This window comes from Arvicanthis niloticus, chromosome 6 (assembly GCF_011762505.2).
Source record: "Arvicanthis niloticus isolate mArvNil1 chromosome 6, mArvNil1.pat.X, whole genome shotgun sequence".
Lineage (NCBI taxonomy): Eukaryota > Metazoa > Chordata > Mammalia > Rodentia > Muridae > Arvicanthis > Arvicanthis niloticus.
The window spans coordinates 91119046-91135323 of NC_047663.1; the positions used below are offsets into that span (position 1 = coordinate 91119046).

The 16278-nt window shown below is 50.4% G+C and overlaps 3 protein-coding genes across 4 annotated transcripts; 1 reads left to right on the forward strand and 2 right to left on the reverse strand.

Annotated features, from left to right (window-relative positions):
- The first annotated feature begins 640 nt into the window (after positions 1 to 640).
- Mlst8 (MTOR associated protein MLST8) lies at positions 641 to 6248 on the forward strand. 2 transcript variants are annotated; one of them, XM_034505917.2, is made up of 9 exons: positions 641 to 778; positions 1287 to 1461; positions 1614 to 1665; positions 1749 to 1911; positions 2245 to 2320; positions 2410 to 2562; positions 3314 to 3438; positions 3554 to 3717; positions 3812 to 6248. In XM_034505917.2, exons 2-9 carry the CDS (start codon positions 1333 to 1335, stop codon positions 3928 to 3930), a joined length of 981 nt encoding a protein of 326 aa, XP_034361808.1. In that variant the 5' UTR covers positions 641 to 778; positions 1287 to 1332; the 3' UTR covers positions 3931 to 6248. The 2 variants fall into 2 exon arrangements, with proteins under 2 accessions (XP_034361808.1, XP_034361809.1); XM_034505918.2 differs by having other exon boundaries at positions 701 to 778; positions 1323 to 1461.
- Bricd5 (BRICHOS domain containing 5) lies at positions 4319 to 5854 on the reverse strand. The gene is made up of 6 exons (XM_076937213.1): positions 5804 to 5854; positions 5534 to 5653; positions 5200 to 5355; positions 5027 to 5128; positions 4624 to 4777; positions 4319 to 4527 (listed from the first exon to the last, which is right to left on the reverse strand). The coding sequence occupies exons 1-6, from the start codon at positions 5852 to 5854 to the stop codon at positions 4433 to 4435; spliced, it is 678 nt and encodes a 225-aa protein (XP_076793328.1). The 3' UTR covers positions 4319 to 4432.
- Positions 6249 to 6896: 648 nt separating the features above from the next.
- Positions 6897 to 9587, reverse strand: Pgp (phosphoglycolate phosphatase). The gene is made up of 2 exons (XM_034506679.2): positions 8853 to 9587; positions 6897 to 8760 (listed from the first exon to the last, which is right to left on the reverse strand). Exons 1-2 carry the CDS (start codon positions 9490 to 9492, stop codon positions 8435 to 8437), a joined length of 966 nt encoding a protein of 321 aa, XP_034362570.1. The 5' UTR covers positions 9493 to 9587; the 3' UTR covers positions 6897 to 8434.
- Between the last annotated feature and the right edge of the window lie 6691 nt (positions 9588 to 16278).

The window sequence follows — 16278 nt, forward strand, 5'->3', positions numbered from 1 at the left end:
CACGCTATATTTCAAAGTTTAAAATAAAGAAGCACAAAATATTTATGTTGGATGTGTTAAAAGAATATTTTCATATATTGGGTTAAATAAAAAGTATTAAAAATTTTAAAAAATGGAGGCATGAGAGTCTGCAATTTTAAATGGGTTTCTAGGCTAACTTATGTGCCCTCAGGATCAGGCTGGGGCTGGACAGGTCTGAAAGGGCCTGGACTAGGGTTACCAGATAAAGCAAATATAAGTACAGAATGCCCACTCGCATTTGAACTTCTTGAGAAAAAGTAATTCTTTTAGTACAATGTTTGAGATATGCTTATACTAAAAAAGAAAGAAAGAAGGAAGGAAAGAAGGGAGGGAGGGAGGGAGGGAGGGAGGGAGGGAAAAGAAAAAAAATGTTTTTTATCTGAAAGTTTTGTATTTACCTAGAAATTCCAGCTTGGTAGGTAGGGTAGGGGATTGGGTATGTTTGCCGGGGGGGACGGGGTGGAGGGACAACGACAGTGTAATTCCTTCTGGGAGTCAAGCCTGGAAAGTAGGCAGCAGTACCATTGCTGTAGTTCCCAGTGAGTTCAAAGTCGCGGCTGACGCCACTCCACGTACGATCAATTCTGGGGTTCTTCGTCTCAGAACTCGGGTAGCCCTGTCAACTCCCCCACTCCCCGGACCCATGGTCTCGCCCGGAGTTACTATCGATAACTCTACACTCGGCCCGGCTTCTATCGACTCGCTCTTCCTCGTCTCGCCGTCCTGGACTAAGGCAGAGTGCAGAGCGTGTGTTAAGGTATGGGGGCCGCGGGACGAGGGCTGCGTACCGACCGCTGGGTGGCTAGGAGAGTGCCGTCAGGGTAATCGGGCCGGTAGGACAGAGCCAGGGCGGTGTGCAGAGCACTGGGGAGCGCAGGGGTCCTGCCAGACAGCGCCCCCACCCATCGGATCCCAGTGCCGGTCAGCTACGCATGCTCAGCAGCAGCAGCCGTGCCCGGCTTTCCCTAGTCGTCCTGCGCATGCGTTGCTTACCCTTGCGGCAGACGGCTCCCCAGTGGTTGCCCTCTGCGTGTGACTGCCTCCTGCTGGCTACTGTTGAGACGGCGTCTCCAAGCTTGCGGGTGAAGCTGAAAGAATACTCAGCGGGAAGCAAAGGAGCTGAGTTGCGGCTCTTATGATTGACCCTGAACACTCATTTTTTTCTTATCTTTAAAGTGATGATAATACCGGTACACTTAGTGTGCAGTTTGTTATACGTACATCTTTCTCTTCAAATGTTTTGACCTTTGGACCTTTCTTATCAGCTCTTGGCCCAGTACAGGTCTCATTTTCCCCCCCAGCCATCAAACAATGAATACCACCCCAGGCACAGTGGGCAGTGACCCTGTCATCTTAGCAACTGCAGGCTATGACCACACGGTGCGCTTTTGGCAGGCTCACAGTGGAATCTGCACTCGAACGGTGCAGCATCAGGACTCTGTATCCTCCACTTGGGAGCAGGGCTGCTGGCCAGGATTAAGTATGAATGATAATGTGCTTGGTAAACTCAGGCCAGGTGGTGGAGGTCTTGATGGCCTTGTGGCCCCAAGGCTTCCCTCTCCAGGGTTCCCTATTGTCCTTAACAAGTTCAGCAGGTGAATGCATTGGAGATCACACCAGACCGAAGCATGATTGCTGCTGCAGGTACCTGAGATTCTTGACCTCTGACTCTTTACTGGTGGCAGTACTATCTGCCACTCATGCTTCAGTTCACCCTGTGTCCCTAGGTTACCAACATATCCGCATGTATGATCTCAACTCCAATAACCCCAACCCCATCATCAGTTATGATGGGGTGAATAAGAACATCGCATCAGTGGGCTTTCACGAGGATGGCCGCTGGATGTATACAGGCGGGGAGGACTGCACAGCTCGAATCTGGGACCTCAGGTGGTGTTGTCTGCTGGGCTGGAGAGGATGGCTGCCTGGGGAGGGGGCAGGCCAGGGCATTGTCTTTGAGCAGGCTATTCTACAAACAGATTAAGGGGTTTGAGTGGGTGGTAGAGGGAAGGTGGACAGCAGAATGGAATTCCATTAGAGAGCCAACCTTGCCTCAAGGCTAGGGGCCAGACTTTCACTGACCTCACACTCTCACTTGTGGGGAAAGAGAAACAAGCGGTTCTCCTAAAGTAGAAGCGACTCCTGTAAACAGAGAATGCAGGCTTCTGGTGGGGGCACAGATAGCATACATTAGATGCCATGTGTAACCTTAACTCCCCACAGGTCCCGGAACCTACAGTGTCAGCGTATCTTCCAGGTGAATGCACCCATTAATTGCGTGTGTCTGCATCCCAACCAGGTGAGGAACACTCATGGGGCCAAGTAACCAGGAGGTGGGGGGATTAGAGGGCAGAGGTACTGCTACATCCCACCTCTGCTACATCCCAGGCAGAACTCATTGTGGGTGACCAGAGCGGTGCTATCCACATCTGGGACCTGAAGACAGACCACAACGAGCAGCTAATCCCCGAGCCTGAGTTCTCCATCACATCAGCCCACATTGACCCGGATGCCAGCTACATGGCAGCAGTCAACAGTGCCGTGAGTGCTGGGAGTGGCTGCAGGGACATCTCAGCACCTAGCCCTTTATCTTCTGCAGATGAGTTGATTCCTTGGTTCTCTCTGAGGCTTTGCTGAGCTTCCACCCAGCTCCCAAAGTCAGGCATCTGGGTACCACTCCTGATATTCACCTTGCTGTCTGCCATAGCCCCACCCATCAGACTAGGCACCTCAACCAGTATTTCTCAGGGCCAGTTATTTCTCCTTTCATGTTCCAGTCCATGGCTTTGATCGTCCTTGACACTGATAAGCTTCCTGGCCTTCCTGGGCTGCCTGATATGTTCCCCTTCAACCATAAGCATTCTCTAGTCTTCCTGGCAGGCTGCACTGTTCTGAGACCTTAAGAAGCTCCTTCTCATGGACTGCAGATGCTTCAGTTTGGTCCCTGCTCTCATCTCCAGTCTCATATTCTCCTGTTAAATCCCAAATATCACTTGTTCCACGTATCTGCACTCCCTCCTCCCAGCCTTGAGTTGTCACATTATCTGGGTGCCCCTCCTTACCGCCTCCCCTCCTGCACATCTCTGTTGGCTAGCGGCAGCCTGTGGGAAACTGTGTTTTGAGTCCTTGGCTAATGTGGCCTCCTGCTTTTGGCTGACTGGACACGGTTCCTTGTTGGGGTTAAATTTCCTATAGACATGACCAGGATGTCTTTGGCCTTCCTGCCTTGGCCCAGGTGTCCCAAATCCATACTGAGGGTCTTGGTTTTGAATGACTGCCTCCTATCCTATAGGGAAACTGCTATGTCTGGAATCTGACGGGGGGCATTGGTGACGAGGTGACTCAGCTCATCCCTAAGACCAAGATCCCAGCCCATACACGCTATGCCCTGCAGTGCCGCTTCAGCCCTGACTCCACGTGCGTGTAGGGCCCTGGGGGAAAGGGGCATCTACAAGCTGGGGGCATGACGTGGTGTGTGGTAAGTAGATACGGGGTAGTAGTAGCTACTGAGGCATCCCGTGTCCAACCCCAGGCTTCTTGCCACCTGTTCAGCTGACCAGACATGTAAAATCTGGAGGACATCCAACTTCTCCCTGATGACAGAGCTCAGCATCAAAAGCAGTAACCCTGGGGAGTCATCCCGCGGCTGGATGTGGGGCTGCGCCTTCTCAGGGGACTCCCAGTACATCGTTACAGGTGAGCCCTACCCCCTCCTTCCCCCATATCGCCAGGTCCTCTAGAGAGGCCATCCACAGCTGCTGTCTCTCTTCTGCCTGATCTCTCCTTGCAGCTTCCTCGGACAACCTGGCCCGGCTCTGGTGTGTAGAGACTGGAGAAATCAAGAGAGAGTATGGTGGCCACCAGAAAGCTGTTGTCTGCTTGGCCTTCAATGACAGTGTGCTGGGCTAGCCTCAGCCCCTTAAGGCTGCATTTGTGCCATCAGGACTGCCTGGTATATTGGCTCTAAGAGGATGTACCTGAACAATAGCCTGGACTAAGTTCGATTCTCAGGTCAGCCTCTGCATGTCAGCATGTCAGGCCAGTTGGACCTGACCAGACTACCCCTGGCACCTCTTGGCCAACCTAGACTTTTTGGCTACTCAGCCCTGGGACTCTCTCTATGCCCAGTTTGTTGTCAGAAAGTTCACTAAGCCACACTACATGTGCCTGGACTGGGAGTCTTTTCTCCCTTTAGAGAGACTAGACCTAGAGGGTTTGGAACTGTTGAGAAGATCAGAGGTTGATGCCTGTATCCCAGGTACGTTACCCCCAACTTGCTTCAGAAATTACCATTACGGCCAGGCAATCTGGGTTTATTCATCCCTACTGTCAGCTGCCTTCCATAGGTACTGGTGACCTGGCCAGCTTGCTGACCTGTGGGACCAAAGGCTGGGAGGGCTTGGTAGGGGTCTTAGTCTGGGAGGTAATAAAAGCAGACAGACACACAGATGTTGCTCGGAAAGCAGATGTCAATGCAGAGGTAGATCAGCCGCTGTTTCTGGGGCCCTGGGGAGAAGGGAACCTCATGAATCCCAAGGGCCCTCTACCCAGTACTGTCCTGCAGGAGCCATAGGCCTCTTCACCCGACCTACCCCAACTTACCCTCTGCCCATCGGGCCCAGTAGATGGGTGTGTCTACACAAAGGTGTTGCACTGAAGCTCCCACTTGGGTAGGGTCCACAGTATGGCCTCCCAAAACTGCCAGCAGTTCCTGGGCATAGTGGGTGTCCTGGCCAGGTACATGTGACTCTTGGGCCTGCAAAAAGACTCTGGTGGGCCACCATATAGTACTTCCTTGCTCCTGGTTGGGTAGGGTATTCATGCCCACCCCAGCCTGATGGCCATTCCACCTGCCCTTGTCAACAGCTTTAGTCAGGGGAAGATAGAGCTTTCTGTTCCCCTGAAACCAGAGCCTTGGCTGGCCCAGCTGGATCACACAGAGGACCTTTTGTTTATCCTCTGGCCTTGGGGGTTTGTGGGTGGCAAGCCAAGTAGTACTGCTTACCCTGGAAGTGTTCAGCAGCAGCTGCAGGGTCTCCCGATCTTGGGCTTCCATCAGACGGAGGAAGCAGGCCTGGTGCTCTGCTGGGCGGTAACAGATGTAGCCCTAGGGGAGCAGATAGGTAAGTCGAGGCCACCCCTAACACCTTCACTCTTCCCCCTCCCAAGCCCACTCACACTTTGCCCGTCAAACAGCACGGCCCAGCTGTGGTTGCTTTGAAATGGAGTCACCACGATGGTTGCCATGTTCTGAGCCAGGTCCACTAGAGTGGTTTGGTTGGGCCAGGGTACCCTGGAGCTCGGGAAGGTCTTTCGGAGCATCTGCAGCAATGGCTAAGGGGTATTTTGGGATTCAGCCTTAACCTACGTTTCCATCCTTCTGGTTCTCTTACTGTCTGCTCAAGGCTGGTCTTTAGACCTGACCCCATGCAAGAGCTGACTCTTACTACCCTTACTGGCCTTCCTGCCCTTTTCCCACTCTCTACACCCCGAGGCTTGTAGAGGTGCTTACCTTGGGAGGGCTGTACATGAAACCAAGAAGCCCTCCAGCCATGGCCCCTGCAGTGAGCAGCGTGAGCAGCAACAGCAGGCCTGCTACTCTCCAGCCCCTATGGCAGGGTTTGGTCTTCACCTGAGAGCACAGTACTGGCTATGGGGCTTCTGGCTTAGACTTGGGAGCCGACTTGCTCAGGGAAGGGGCTGAGAATTGTTCGTGGTGACATTCCTGTCTCCTTCTTTGACATCCCTGAGTTCTTGTCTTGGGGGTGGTAGAGACACTTACCTCAACAGGCTCGGACCTCAGGATCTCAGTGTGGATGTGCCGTTGCTTCATGCTGCGGCCCCTGCTGACAGTGCACTGATTGTTTGCAGCCCCTTGGAGGAGTCAGCCAGGGAAGCCTCAGGATGCCTTTGATGAATCAAACTGTATCCTCCCCTCCCAACCCCACTGTTTCCTTCCCAGCCAGTATCTGATATCCTGCATCAGAGCCAAGACAACCCTCTCCCCCACTTGTGATTGCTGGTCACCAGGTTTGTCTCTAGACTCTTGGCCTGTGCAGAACATGGGGTCTTTAAGAGTGTGTGAGAGCCAGCCCTGAAGCAGAACTGGCTAGGTCTTGGCTAGGATGATTTTTGCCTAGTTTGGGCAGATTGTTTTCTTGGTGTCAGTTACCTCCGGACTCCTGAGCCAGACATAGGAACCATAAATAAATGTATCTGAACCATCAGTATGAGGCTAATTGCTTTTTTTTCTCTTTTGGTTTTTCGAGACAGGATTTCTCTGTGTAGCCCTGGCTGTCCTGGAATTCATTCTGTAGACCAGGCTGGCCTCGAACTCAGAGGCCTGCCTCTGTCTCCCAAGTGCTGGAATTAAAGGCGTGTGCCACCACTGCCCGTCTAGCTAATTGCTTTCTTACCTTCCCTTACTCCCAAGCTTCCTTCAAGACCCCATTAGTATCAGATGGGGCTGTTGATATTTCCATGTGCATGACTGTGTGCTTCAGGCTGGACCATAGACAAGTAGCTTGCTCCACATTAAGTATGGTTAAGCTGGCCTCTGGTTCCCTAATCTAGCTCTATTGTCTTGTCATTGTTTTTTTCCTAATCTAGCTCTATTGTCTTGGTCCCTTATCTAGCTATGTGACATGGTGGCTCAGCTGTACGCACGTCCACAGTACTTAACCTAGTGGCTTTAAGCCACATCCTTCCTGCTTCTTTAGGACCTGTTCCTTACAGGCAGGGTGGGGCTGCAGTGGTCACGCCCACTGTGAATGATTTTGGAGTTGGAATCCCAGCCTGCCTTCAGTCCTGCCTTGCTCCCACCCATAGCTAGACGGCTGTTACTGGAAGAAATTAGAGGAAGGCAGACCTAATCATTGTGGGTTTGAGAGTTTAATGTGCATTTGAGATCACACAGCGAGACAAGCTGGAAATGTCACACACACAGGTTCTCCAGCATCTGCCCAGAGGAGGGCATCCCTGGCTGCCCATCTGCCGAGCCTGGTCATTATCCAGACTCACAGTCACAGGCACTACTGCCGTTGTGTTCATCTATGGCACCATTCCACTCCCACCCCTGACCTCTGAGCAGCTTCAGGCACGGATACCTTTATTGCTCTAGAATTTGGAGAACAGGTGAAGTGCGGTGGCCATGAGTAACCACTTGGTACAGGGCAAAGTGCCAGGAAGGAGTCAGCCAAAAGGAACAACTTCTCCGCGGGTGTGGCCACGGACGCTTCCCAGCTGGCTCAGTATACTGCTAAAGGTCAGGGACTTCAAGAGCTGAGGAAAAGGCCGACTGCTTGGTAGGCCTCATGGCTGACCACCAAGGAAGTTCAAGATTGGAGATAAGTGGTTTCAAGGAGCACCGACACTTAACCCGTCCACAACCGAAAAGGGACCTGGACAAGAGGGCTTGGATGCTTTAAGAGACTTAACCGTCCTCAGGACTCTTCATCCCTTCCTACCTAGAGGACACTGGGAAACAAGACAATCCTTGGCTTGGACATGGTCTAAGCTGCTGACTGGGGCGTGAGATTTTTCTCAGTGGGGTTTACCCTTGAGACAGAGCACAACTATTAATCCACACAGTTAAGATCCAATTCCACACTTGACAATGTTGTTCACTAGTTTAAAAAAAAAAAAAAAAATCAACACTGTTCTGAGCTAGCTCCCTGTGGAGCAGCATGGAGTTCAGGGCAGGCATTCCATACCCACTTGGCTGCTCAGCACGCCACACCTGAGACACCGGGTTAAGTTCACACAAGACAGTCCAAGCTTAGCTGGGCTGTTACTGTGCATGAGGGTCTGTAGTGCTGGGCTCTGAAACAGAACAGACAATTGTGATGTCAAAGTGGTTTTCACTGAAGCAGACTGAGCGGAGGTTGTCAAGGGTAGCATCCAAACCCCGATAGAGTGCCCCCACCTGGGAGCAGCTTCCTGCACCCCACCCGGCAGGTGAGGAATTGGGGTGCAGTAGCAGGCACCTCTGCTGCACGACCACATTAGGGGAAACACCAGTTTTTGGTTTTCGTGTCACTTAAGAGCCCTTTTTTTCACTCTCTGCCCACCTTAGGGCTTGATCCCTGATTACATTTCAGTAAAAAGCAAGACACACTAACCCTTGACCCATTTCAGTCCCATTTCAGGGCCTGAGGTTACCTGAACGTTGGGCACCTGCTATGCCCACCCCATAATGCCTTTCAAGCTTAAAAGTGCATCTTAAAATACAATTCTCTGTAAACAACCCCCCCAACGTTTACTTACAAGATTAACTACTGCTTTTGCTTATTACTTAGCTTCAGTTAACCTGCAGCCACCTAACTGAGCAATTCCTAAGCCCCACCTATTAATTTAGGTAGCTGATTTTTACTTTTTTTTTTTTTTTATTCCAGAGATTAAAGACACTAGATCTTTAACCTTGAAGGGCAGGCAAGAGGTCGGCTATGCTGTCAACATAGAAGTCAGGGACCATTTTCTTCTTGAACATGCAGTCACTTTCCTGATTGCTCTTCACATCCTCAAGACTGGAGACTCCGGTGAGGGTCAGGATAGTCTTCAGGCTACAGGTGGAGCCCAGGAGGATGTCTGTGTCCAGGCGGTCTCCCACCATGACGGTGCGCTCCGGGTTGATACCATACTCCTGGGACACGCAGTCGAAGATGAAGCGGCTAGGTTTCCCGATGATGTCCGCCTGGCGCTGGGCGGCCATCTCCACGGCTCGCACCAGACAGCCGGTACCTGCAGAGCGAAGGAGGGAAGGGGACGCTGGGGTCAGAGGACACGGAGGGGCTTGGCCCGCCCTCCAACCTCCAGCCCCTAGGCGCACGGACCCGCAATGAAACGGCCGTTCTCTAGCGGGAGCCGGTTGTCCATGTTGGTGCCCACGAGCAGACAGTCGGGCTGCTGCAGGTACCGCACGGCCTTGGTGAGCTTCATGTAGCTAAAGTGTGGGTCGAAGCCCACCACTACCGCGCGCACGTCGGGTTCGAGCGGCACGGCTAGCCAGTCGCTTGGGCCATCGCCGTGAAGCACGTCCGGGCCCACGCCCACGCTAGTGACACCCACGGCCTCCAGCTCGGCGGCTAAGGCCGGGCTGCCCAGCACGTAGGCCTTGGGGTCCGGCACGCCGGCCAGGCGTTGGCGCAGATAGAGCGCGCTGCAGTAGGCCGTGCCGAAGACCTCGAGGCCTGCTTCGGGCCCCACCGGGCCGCCGAAACCCAAGCGCCTTAGCTTCTCCGCGTAGGCCGTGCGAGTCTTGCTGCTGTTGTTGGTGATGAAGCCCAGTCGCTTGCCGCGGGCCCGCAGCGCCCGCAGAGTCTCCGGCGCGCCCGGCACGGCCGTCTCGCCGCGCCACAGCACGCCATCGCAGTCGAACAGCAGCGTGTCCACGTCGGCCAGCAGCAACTTGGCCCGCTCGGCGTTCAGCCGCACGCAGCGGGCTTCGTCGCCGCCGGCCTCCGCCTCCGCCATGGCCGACCGCTGACCGCTGCCGCCACCCGCCGCTGCCGCCGCCGCCACCACCACCACCGGCCGCTCCTCGCAGCCGCCCGCCGCGGCGCCCGCCCCGCCTCCGGGACGCTCATTGGTCCATCTCCTCGTGCGCACCGCCCATTGGCCCCTGCTTGCGCCAATCCATCTCCGTTTCCCGCGAGCAGCGAGGAGCACAGCGGCAACGGACGCGAGCAGGCGCGCGGAGGCGGGCAGCCATTGGCTGGCTGGTCCAGCTACACCAATAATTGGCTGGCAGAGCGCCAACCGGCAAGGGTCGAGCATACGCCGCGGAAAAGCTTCGGGGCGCAAATGGCACGGGACGTACGGCGACTGTTCGTGGATGGCCACGGGACAGCTCGCTCATTGGAAACTGGTAGTCAGTCTAGGTGACGGAGACTCCAGGTCAGTGACCCCGGGCCAGGCCGGCTGATGATTGGCTACTTCTTCTGGAGGTCTTGGTTAGGCGGGGCTATCCTCAGGAAAAAAGCGGAAGGGGCTGCCAACACCGTAGTCACGTAAGCGCCTTGGGCGTGCAATCCGCGCTTGAACCGACTACCTTTCAGCCTCTGCAGCCAGCCTAGAACTTCCTTTCTCAAAGCTACTGGCATTCTTAACTTCAGTTCTTCAAAAACGGTTTCCCAGGACCTCGAAGTGACATGAACCAGTGATGGCAAAGGAATGGGATTGGGATCCAGGGGGACATTGCCTACAGTATGATATTCAGCAGTCACTATTATCGTCCTCATCAACTATTAATACTTTTATTGAGGCTTATACAATGACGTGTGCAGATCAATGCAATTTCATATGAATGTGCTCATGTAAATTCAAGTATCAGATATAGAATAATTCCAACATTTCACAAAAAGTCTACTGTATTTACTGTCCGGTTAATAAAAGATATCCCTTCCCAACCACATTTCTGACTTGGAATATACATAAAAAGGTGTTCTAAACTATCTTTTTAAAAGTCTCACTTTTGAAGCCGGGCGGTGGTGGCGCACGCCTTTAATCCCAGCACTTGGGAGGCAGAGGCAGGCGGATTTCTGAGTTCGAGGTCTGCCTGGTCTACAGAGTGAGTTCCAGGACAGCCAAGGCTATACAGAGAAACCCTGTCGGAAAAACAAAAACAAAAAAAAAGTCTCGCTTTTGGACTAGAGGTGTGACAATTAAAGATAATACTTTGTTAATCCCGTAGATGACAAGGGCCTCCTCCTAAAGCGAGGTGTTTGAGAGATCAGCATTGAATGTGAGGAAAACAAGATTTTTATAAAGCTGGGGGGGGGGGTAGGTGGTTTGCAAATGGGGGGTGGGGTGGCTGCTGATCAAAATAGGCAGGGTTATAGGAGCAGAACCTTAGCAAGCTTGTTAGTCCTAAAGACCTCCTGAAATAAAGATGTGGCTGCAGGGTAAGCATAGCAAGGGAGTCATAGGTGCTCATAGAACCCCTTGCCATGGTGGTGGCGCACGCCTTTAATCCCAGCACTTGGGAGGCAGAAAAAAACAAACAAACAAAAAAAAAACAAACAAACAAACAACAACAACAAAAAAAAAACCTTGCCATTCCTGCAACCATTTGTATGGTACAGTACAGAATCGTTTGCAGTTAAGGTTACAGGTTGGTCATAAACTAGTACTTGAGAAACAAGTTTAATTACTAACAGGAGACTCACCTAGTTTGTGTTTACTATAAAATCGTTTTTAAGCCTAAGATGGAGGCAGAATGGCTCTCCACTTCTCTTGCAAACCATATTGAGTTCAGTCTCTAAGACCCAAGTTGGGCACTTCACAACTACCTGTAACTCCAGCTGCAAAGATCACAAAGGACAGCTTTCTGGCCTCTGTGGACACTTCCACACACATACATACACCCACACATGATTAGAAATAATTTTGAAGATTTTTAAATTTTATGTATTTGAGTGTTTGCCTGTACTTGTGGTGACCTTGAAGGCCAGGAGTCAGATCTCCTTAAACTGCTGTTAAATATGCTGCTGTTGTGAGCTCCCATGCAGCTGCTAAGAACCGAATGGTCAGGCATGGTAGCCCACACCTTTAATCCCAGGTCTCAGAGGTAGAGGCAGGTGGAGCTCCGTGAGTTTGAGGTCGTCCTGGTCTACAGAGCAAGTTTCAGAACAGCCAGGGCAGTTACACAGAGAAACCCCATCTCAACAAACAACAATCATAGTTTGAGTAATACATCCTCAGTTTCTTATTTTTACTGTTTTAATTTTTATTGAATTGCTACCTGGACCATGGTAAAAACATACCACTAGTAGCCCTGTGGTTTTATGTTTTTCTGCTGATGAACGCTGGGTTATTTCTAGTTTAAAGCTGTTGAAACGTCCCTGTGAACATTCTTGTCCTTATGTATGATTATGAGGCCATGTGCTCCCACGTCCAGTGCACCATTCGGAGCCGTGTGTTTATCAGCATCACTTTGACTAGAGCCGGGGGTCAGAATAACAATAGATCCCAGTTTCTTGGGACTCCCAGTTCCCAATGTGTCAGCCTCCTACGTTGTTCCTGGACCCCAGTTCTCTCCACAAGTTTTTTTTTTTTTTTTTCTAAATCACTTCTACTTTTAAATTCATCAGATAAACCCAATGACCTCAATACTCCTAAGGGTCCTATTTATGGAACATCCTATTTCTGCTGGCCTGGAAAACCTGAATGACAGGAACCATAGCCTTGGAGGGCATGGACTGCAGGGTTCCTTTGTGGAGTACAGACTGCCTAGGAGAACTCCTTCATCCCCATCTTCATGGTTAGTTTGGGTTGCTGAGCTGTCCCTGGGAAGAGCTGGATTTGACAAAAGAGTACAAATACTAATTTTATCACTTAGAAACCCCAAGTTGAGGGCTGGAGAGATGGCTCAGTGGTTAAGAGCACTGACTGCTCTTCCAGAGGTCCTGAGTTCAGTTCCCAGCACCCATATGGAGGCTCACAACCATCTGTAATGGGATCTGATGCCCTCTTCTGGTGTGTCTGAAGACAGCTACAGTGTACTCATAAAAATGAATAAAGAAAAGAAAGAAACCTCAAGTTGATTTGGTTTACAGACCACAATGGAGAACGGCAAGTGTATGGATGTGACCAGATTCTGAAACTTACCTGACTGCTGATTTACACTTGGACACCTAGTAAATAATGCAGATAAAAGATACCACTCCTGCTACCAGAATCACAGGAAAGTCCTGAGGAGTAGGCATTGTTAGTACATCTCTGTTACAGTGAGGAAACCGAGCAACAAGGAGGCATCAGCTAGACTATGCAGAGCGAGGGTGAAACTCACATGGGTCTGAAACTGAACAGGGCCTCATTTGCTGAGTGCATGGCAGGCATCTCTGTCAGTGAAAGGGTCTGAGCCTGCATAGTAGAAGAAATGCAACAGAGAGAAGATGGCTGTGGAGAGGTCCTGGCAGAGTCTGGAAGGCACAGTGGCCTTCATGGTGGAGTGGCCCTATGGATGGTCAGAAGCCCGTATCAATGTGTTCCTCATACACAGTTGGTACTCAGTATAGATCTTCTAGTAGATGGCACAAGTGTCATGTCCTCCCAAGTGAGGAATATGCTACAGGTGGGATACACAGTGGTACAGCATAGATAGTGGTACAGGATAGACATTCAGTGGTACAGGATAGACTGTGGTACAGGATAGACAGACAGTAATACAGGATAGACCGTGGTACAGGATAGACAGTGGGATACTGACTGGAGTACTTGATCTTCATTGTTGCTGATAATTTTGTTTGAGACAGAATCTCTTGTATCCACAGCTGTCTTAGAGCTGACTATGTAACTGAGGATAATCTGATCCTCTTGCCCTCCTGCCTCCAGTTCCCCACAGCTAAGATTTCAGGCCTATGACATCATGCCTGGTTCATGCAGTGTTGTACATTGAACCCAGGGCTTCTGGCATTCTAGGAAAGTACTCTACCAACTGAGCTATGCCAGTGGCATTTCTGTTGCCATGTGGAGTGTTTCCTCAAATTTGGAGCCAAAGGAAACCCTCCCTAAAGTTCTGCTTGTACTGAAGCGGGCGGTTTTGAGAAATGCCAGCTCTGCTAGCTATCTGGGCCACCTGCCATGTTCCTGCACTAAAAGTGACCAGAGGCCAAGAGCACCCCACAGACATTACTGTGGTGGCTGGTTCTGCCGATCAGCTCCATGGGGACCACGCTCCAAAGCATGGATCTTGGGCCAACCCCATCACCCTCATGGTTCTCTGATAAGTCCCAGACAATACCTGCCATGCTCGCTGTTCCCAGTAGAATGAAGACTCGTAATGCTTAAAGTTTATCCAGTGGATTTATATATTTGGAAATTCACAATATACAAGATGCCCAACCAATTAGAAGTGTTACCCCATATCTAACCTTTAGATAGAATTTGCTACCTGGGACTGCTGGAGATCCATGGTTCTTCCTCCATGTTGCTTTCTTCTCTCCTCCTCTTCCTTTTTTCCTTCCCTCTCCCCTTCCTATTTCCTTCTCCCAGCTCCACCTCTTCTTCTACTGCCCAATCACCAAGGTCCACGTCAAATACAATGTGGCAGGAAAATTCCTGCAACATCACAGTGATGAGATTAAATAAATAATTCAGAGACTCCAGTTATAGTAGTTCATAATTTACAGTGCTTTAGAACACATAGAGGCAGTATTGTTAGTATCACTGCTTCAGTGATCTAAGTACAAAGGCAGCCCATGCTCGACACAGTGGCTCACACAACCCCAGAGTTCGGGAATTTCATGCAAGAAGGTTTATTTCATTTTATCTTTTAATTTTTTTAAAAAAGATTTTTCGCTGGGCAGTGGTGGCGCACGCCTTTAATCCCAGCACTTGGGAGGCAGAGGCAGGTGGATTTCTGAGTTCGAGGCTGGCCTGGTCTACAGAGTGAGTTCCAGGACAGCCCGGGCTACACAGAGAAACCCTGTCTCGAAAAACCAAAAAAAAGGGCTGGAGAGATGGCTCAGTGGTTAAGAGCACTGGCTGCTCTTCCAGAGGTCCTGAGTTAAATTCCCAGCAACCACATAGTGCCTCACAACCATCTGTAATGGGATCTGATGCCTTCTTCTGGTGTGTCTGAAGATAATGGCAGTGCTAAAATAAACAATAAATAAATCATAAAAAAAAAAAAAAAAACAAAAACCAAAAAAAAAAAAAAAAAAAAAAGAATTTTCTTCTTTTTTTAATGTGAGTATACTGTTGCTTTCTTCAGACACACCAGAAGAGGGCATCAGATCCCATTACAGATGGTTGTGAGCCACCATGTGGGTGCTGGGAATTGAACTCAGGACCTCTGGAAGAGCAGTCAGTGCTCTTAACTGCTGAGCCATCTCTCCAGCCCCTCTAAGAAAACTTTTAAAAACTGGCACTCTACTCATCCACATGAACACACAACTGAGACACAGTTCTAGGGATCAAACTCAGTATGTCACATTTGTGTGGCAAGTGCTTTTACCTGCTTAGTCATCTTGCTGAGCAGGATTTCTGTGAGCTCCAGGCCAGCATTGAGCTATAAAGTAAAACCTCCTCTTCGGGGTTAAGGAGATCTCAGTAGGGGAGCACCATCTAGCATGCACAGGACTCTGTGTTCCATCCCAGCAAAATACTGGGCATGGTAGTACACACCAGTAACACCAGAACTCGGAAAGCAGGCAGGCAGATGAGAAGGGCTGACAAGGTGGCTGAGCCGTAAAACGCAGTCAGTGGCTGCTCTTGTGGAGGACTCAAGTTCTATCCCCAGCACCCACATGGTGGTTCATAACTGTAACTCCAGTTCCAGGGGAGTCAATGCCTTCTGCCCTCTGAAGGCATCTTCTAGGTACACAGATGGTACATTCACACATACTTGCAGCAAAACAGGCATACACATAAGCTAATGTAAAAAAAAATACTAAAAGTTCAAGGTCATCATTGACTACATACATAGGGAGTTCAAGGCTAACTTTAGAGAGAGAGAGAATGGGGGCATGGTGGGCAACCTCACTGTTCTTCTGAAGCCAGGCCAAATCCTAGGGTGTTGAGGACAGCCAGAACAATTTATCAAATTCCACCTCAAAATTTAAGGAACAGGTACTTTTTTCTTGTAACCCCTCCCACTCTCAATTTTCCTAATTTTTTCCTTAAGAAATTTATGTTCTCTCTGGAAAGAAAAATCCTCCAATTTACAAAAATTAAGAAGGAGGACTTGAGTTCCTGTGCACGAGGATTGAGGATTGGGGACATCAACACTTGATGTCCAGCTGGAGTCCAGGGAAGGAGGCCTTCTGAGATGAGGGAGTCTGGTTTGCTGCCTGCTAATCTGCCCCTGTGCTTGGTGATCTGCATAGGTCCAGGGCAGTCTAGTCAAAGCCTCCATTCTGACCTCTAGGGGGTGACTGGGCAGGAGTCCTAGCCTGCTTCTGAGAGTTGTACCCAGAAGGTTCTGTCTCTCTCAGGCTAGCTTCTCATGCTTACCTATGCTCAGGTCATCTCCCTTTGTTTTTTATTTCAGGGTCCTGCCCCCCCCTCCCCAGCACCAAGTTGCTTCTTTTGTGAGATGTGTGTGTGTGTGTGTGTGTGTGTGTGTGTGTGTGTGTGTGCTTCTTATGTAACCCAGGCTGGTAAACTCAGTATTTTGTAGTTTTAAATTCATGGTGTTCCTTTGGCCTCGGCTTCCCAAGTGCTAGAATTCAAGGTGGGCCCCTCATGCCAATTCATCCTTTCTCTCGACATTTATTCACTCCTACATTCCCTGGTTGCTGGCTTTTCAATTCCTCT

What these genes read in the sequence shown, in the direction of transcription:
- Mlst8 (XM_034505917.2), top strand. Translation starts at nt 1,333, where the DNA reads ATGAATACCACCCCAGGCACAGTGGGCAGTGACCCTGTCATCTTAGCA. An exon ending in CGGTGCAGCATCAGGACTCT is followed by an intron (nt 1,462 to 1,613) that starts GTATCCTCCACT and finishes TAACAAGTTCAG; the next exon opens with CAGGTGAATGCATTGGAGAT. An exon ending in TGGCAGCAGTCAACAGTGCC is followed by an intron (nt 2,563 to 3,313) that starts GTGAGTGCTGGG and finishes CCTATCCTATAG; the next exon opens with GGAAACTGCTATGTCTGGAA.
- Bricd5 (XM_076937213.1), bottom strand. Translation starts at nt 5,854, where the DNA reads ATGAAGCAACGGCACATCCACACTGAGATCCTGAGGTCCGAGCCTGTT. An exon ending in TGCTGTTTGACGGGCAAAGT is followed by an intron (nt 5,129 to 5,199) that starts GTGAGTGGGCTT and finishes CTGCTCCCCTAG; the next exon opens with GGCTACATCTGTTACCGCCC. An exon ending in TGCTGCTGAACACTTCCAGG is followed by an intron (nt 4,778 to 5,026) that starts GTAAGCAGTACT and finishes GTCTTTTTGCAG; the next exon opens with GCCCAAGAGTCACATGTACC.
- Pgp (XM_034506679.2), bottom strand. Translation starts at nt 9,492, where the DNA reads ATGGCGGAGGCGGAGGCCGGCGGCGACGAAGCCCGCTGCGTGCGGCTG. An exon ending in GAACGGCCGTTTCATTGCGG is followed by an intron (nt 8,761 to 8,852) that starts GTCCGTGCGCCT and finishes TTCGCTCTGCAG; the next exon opens with GTACCGGCTGTCTGGTGCGA.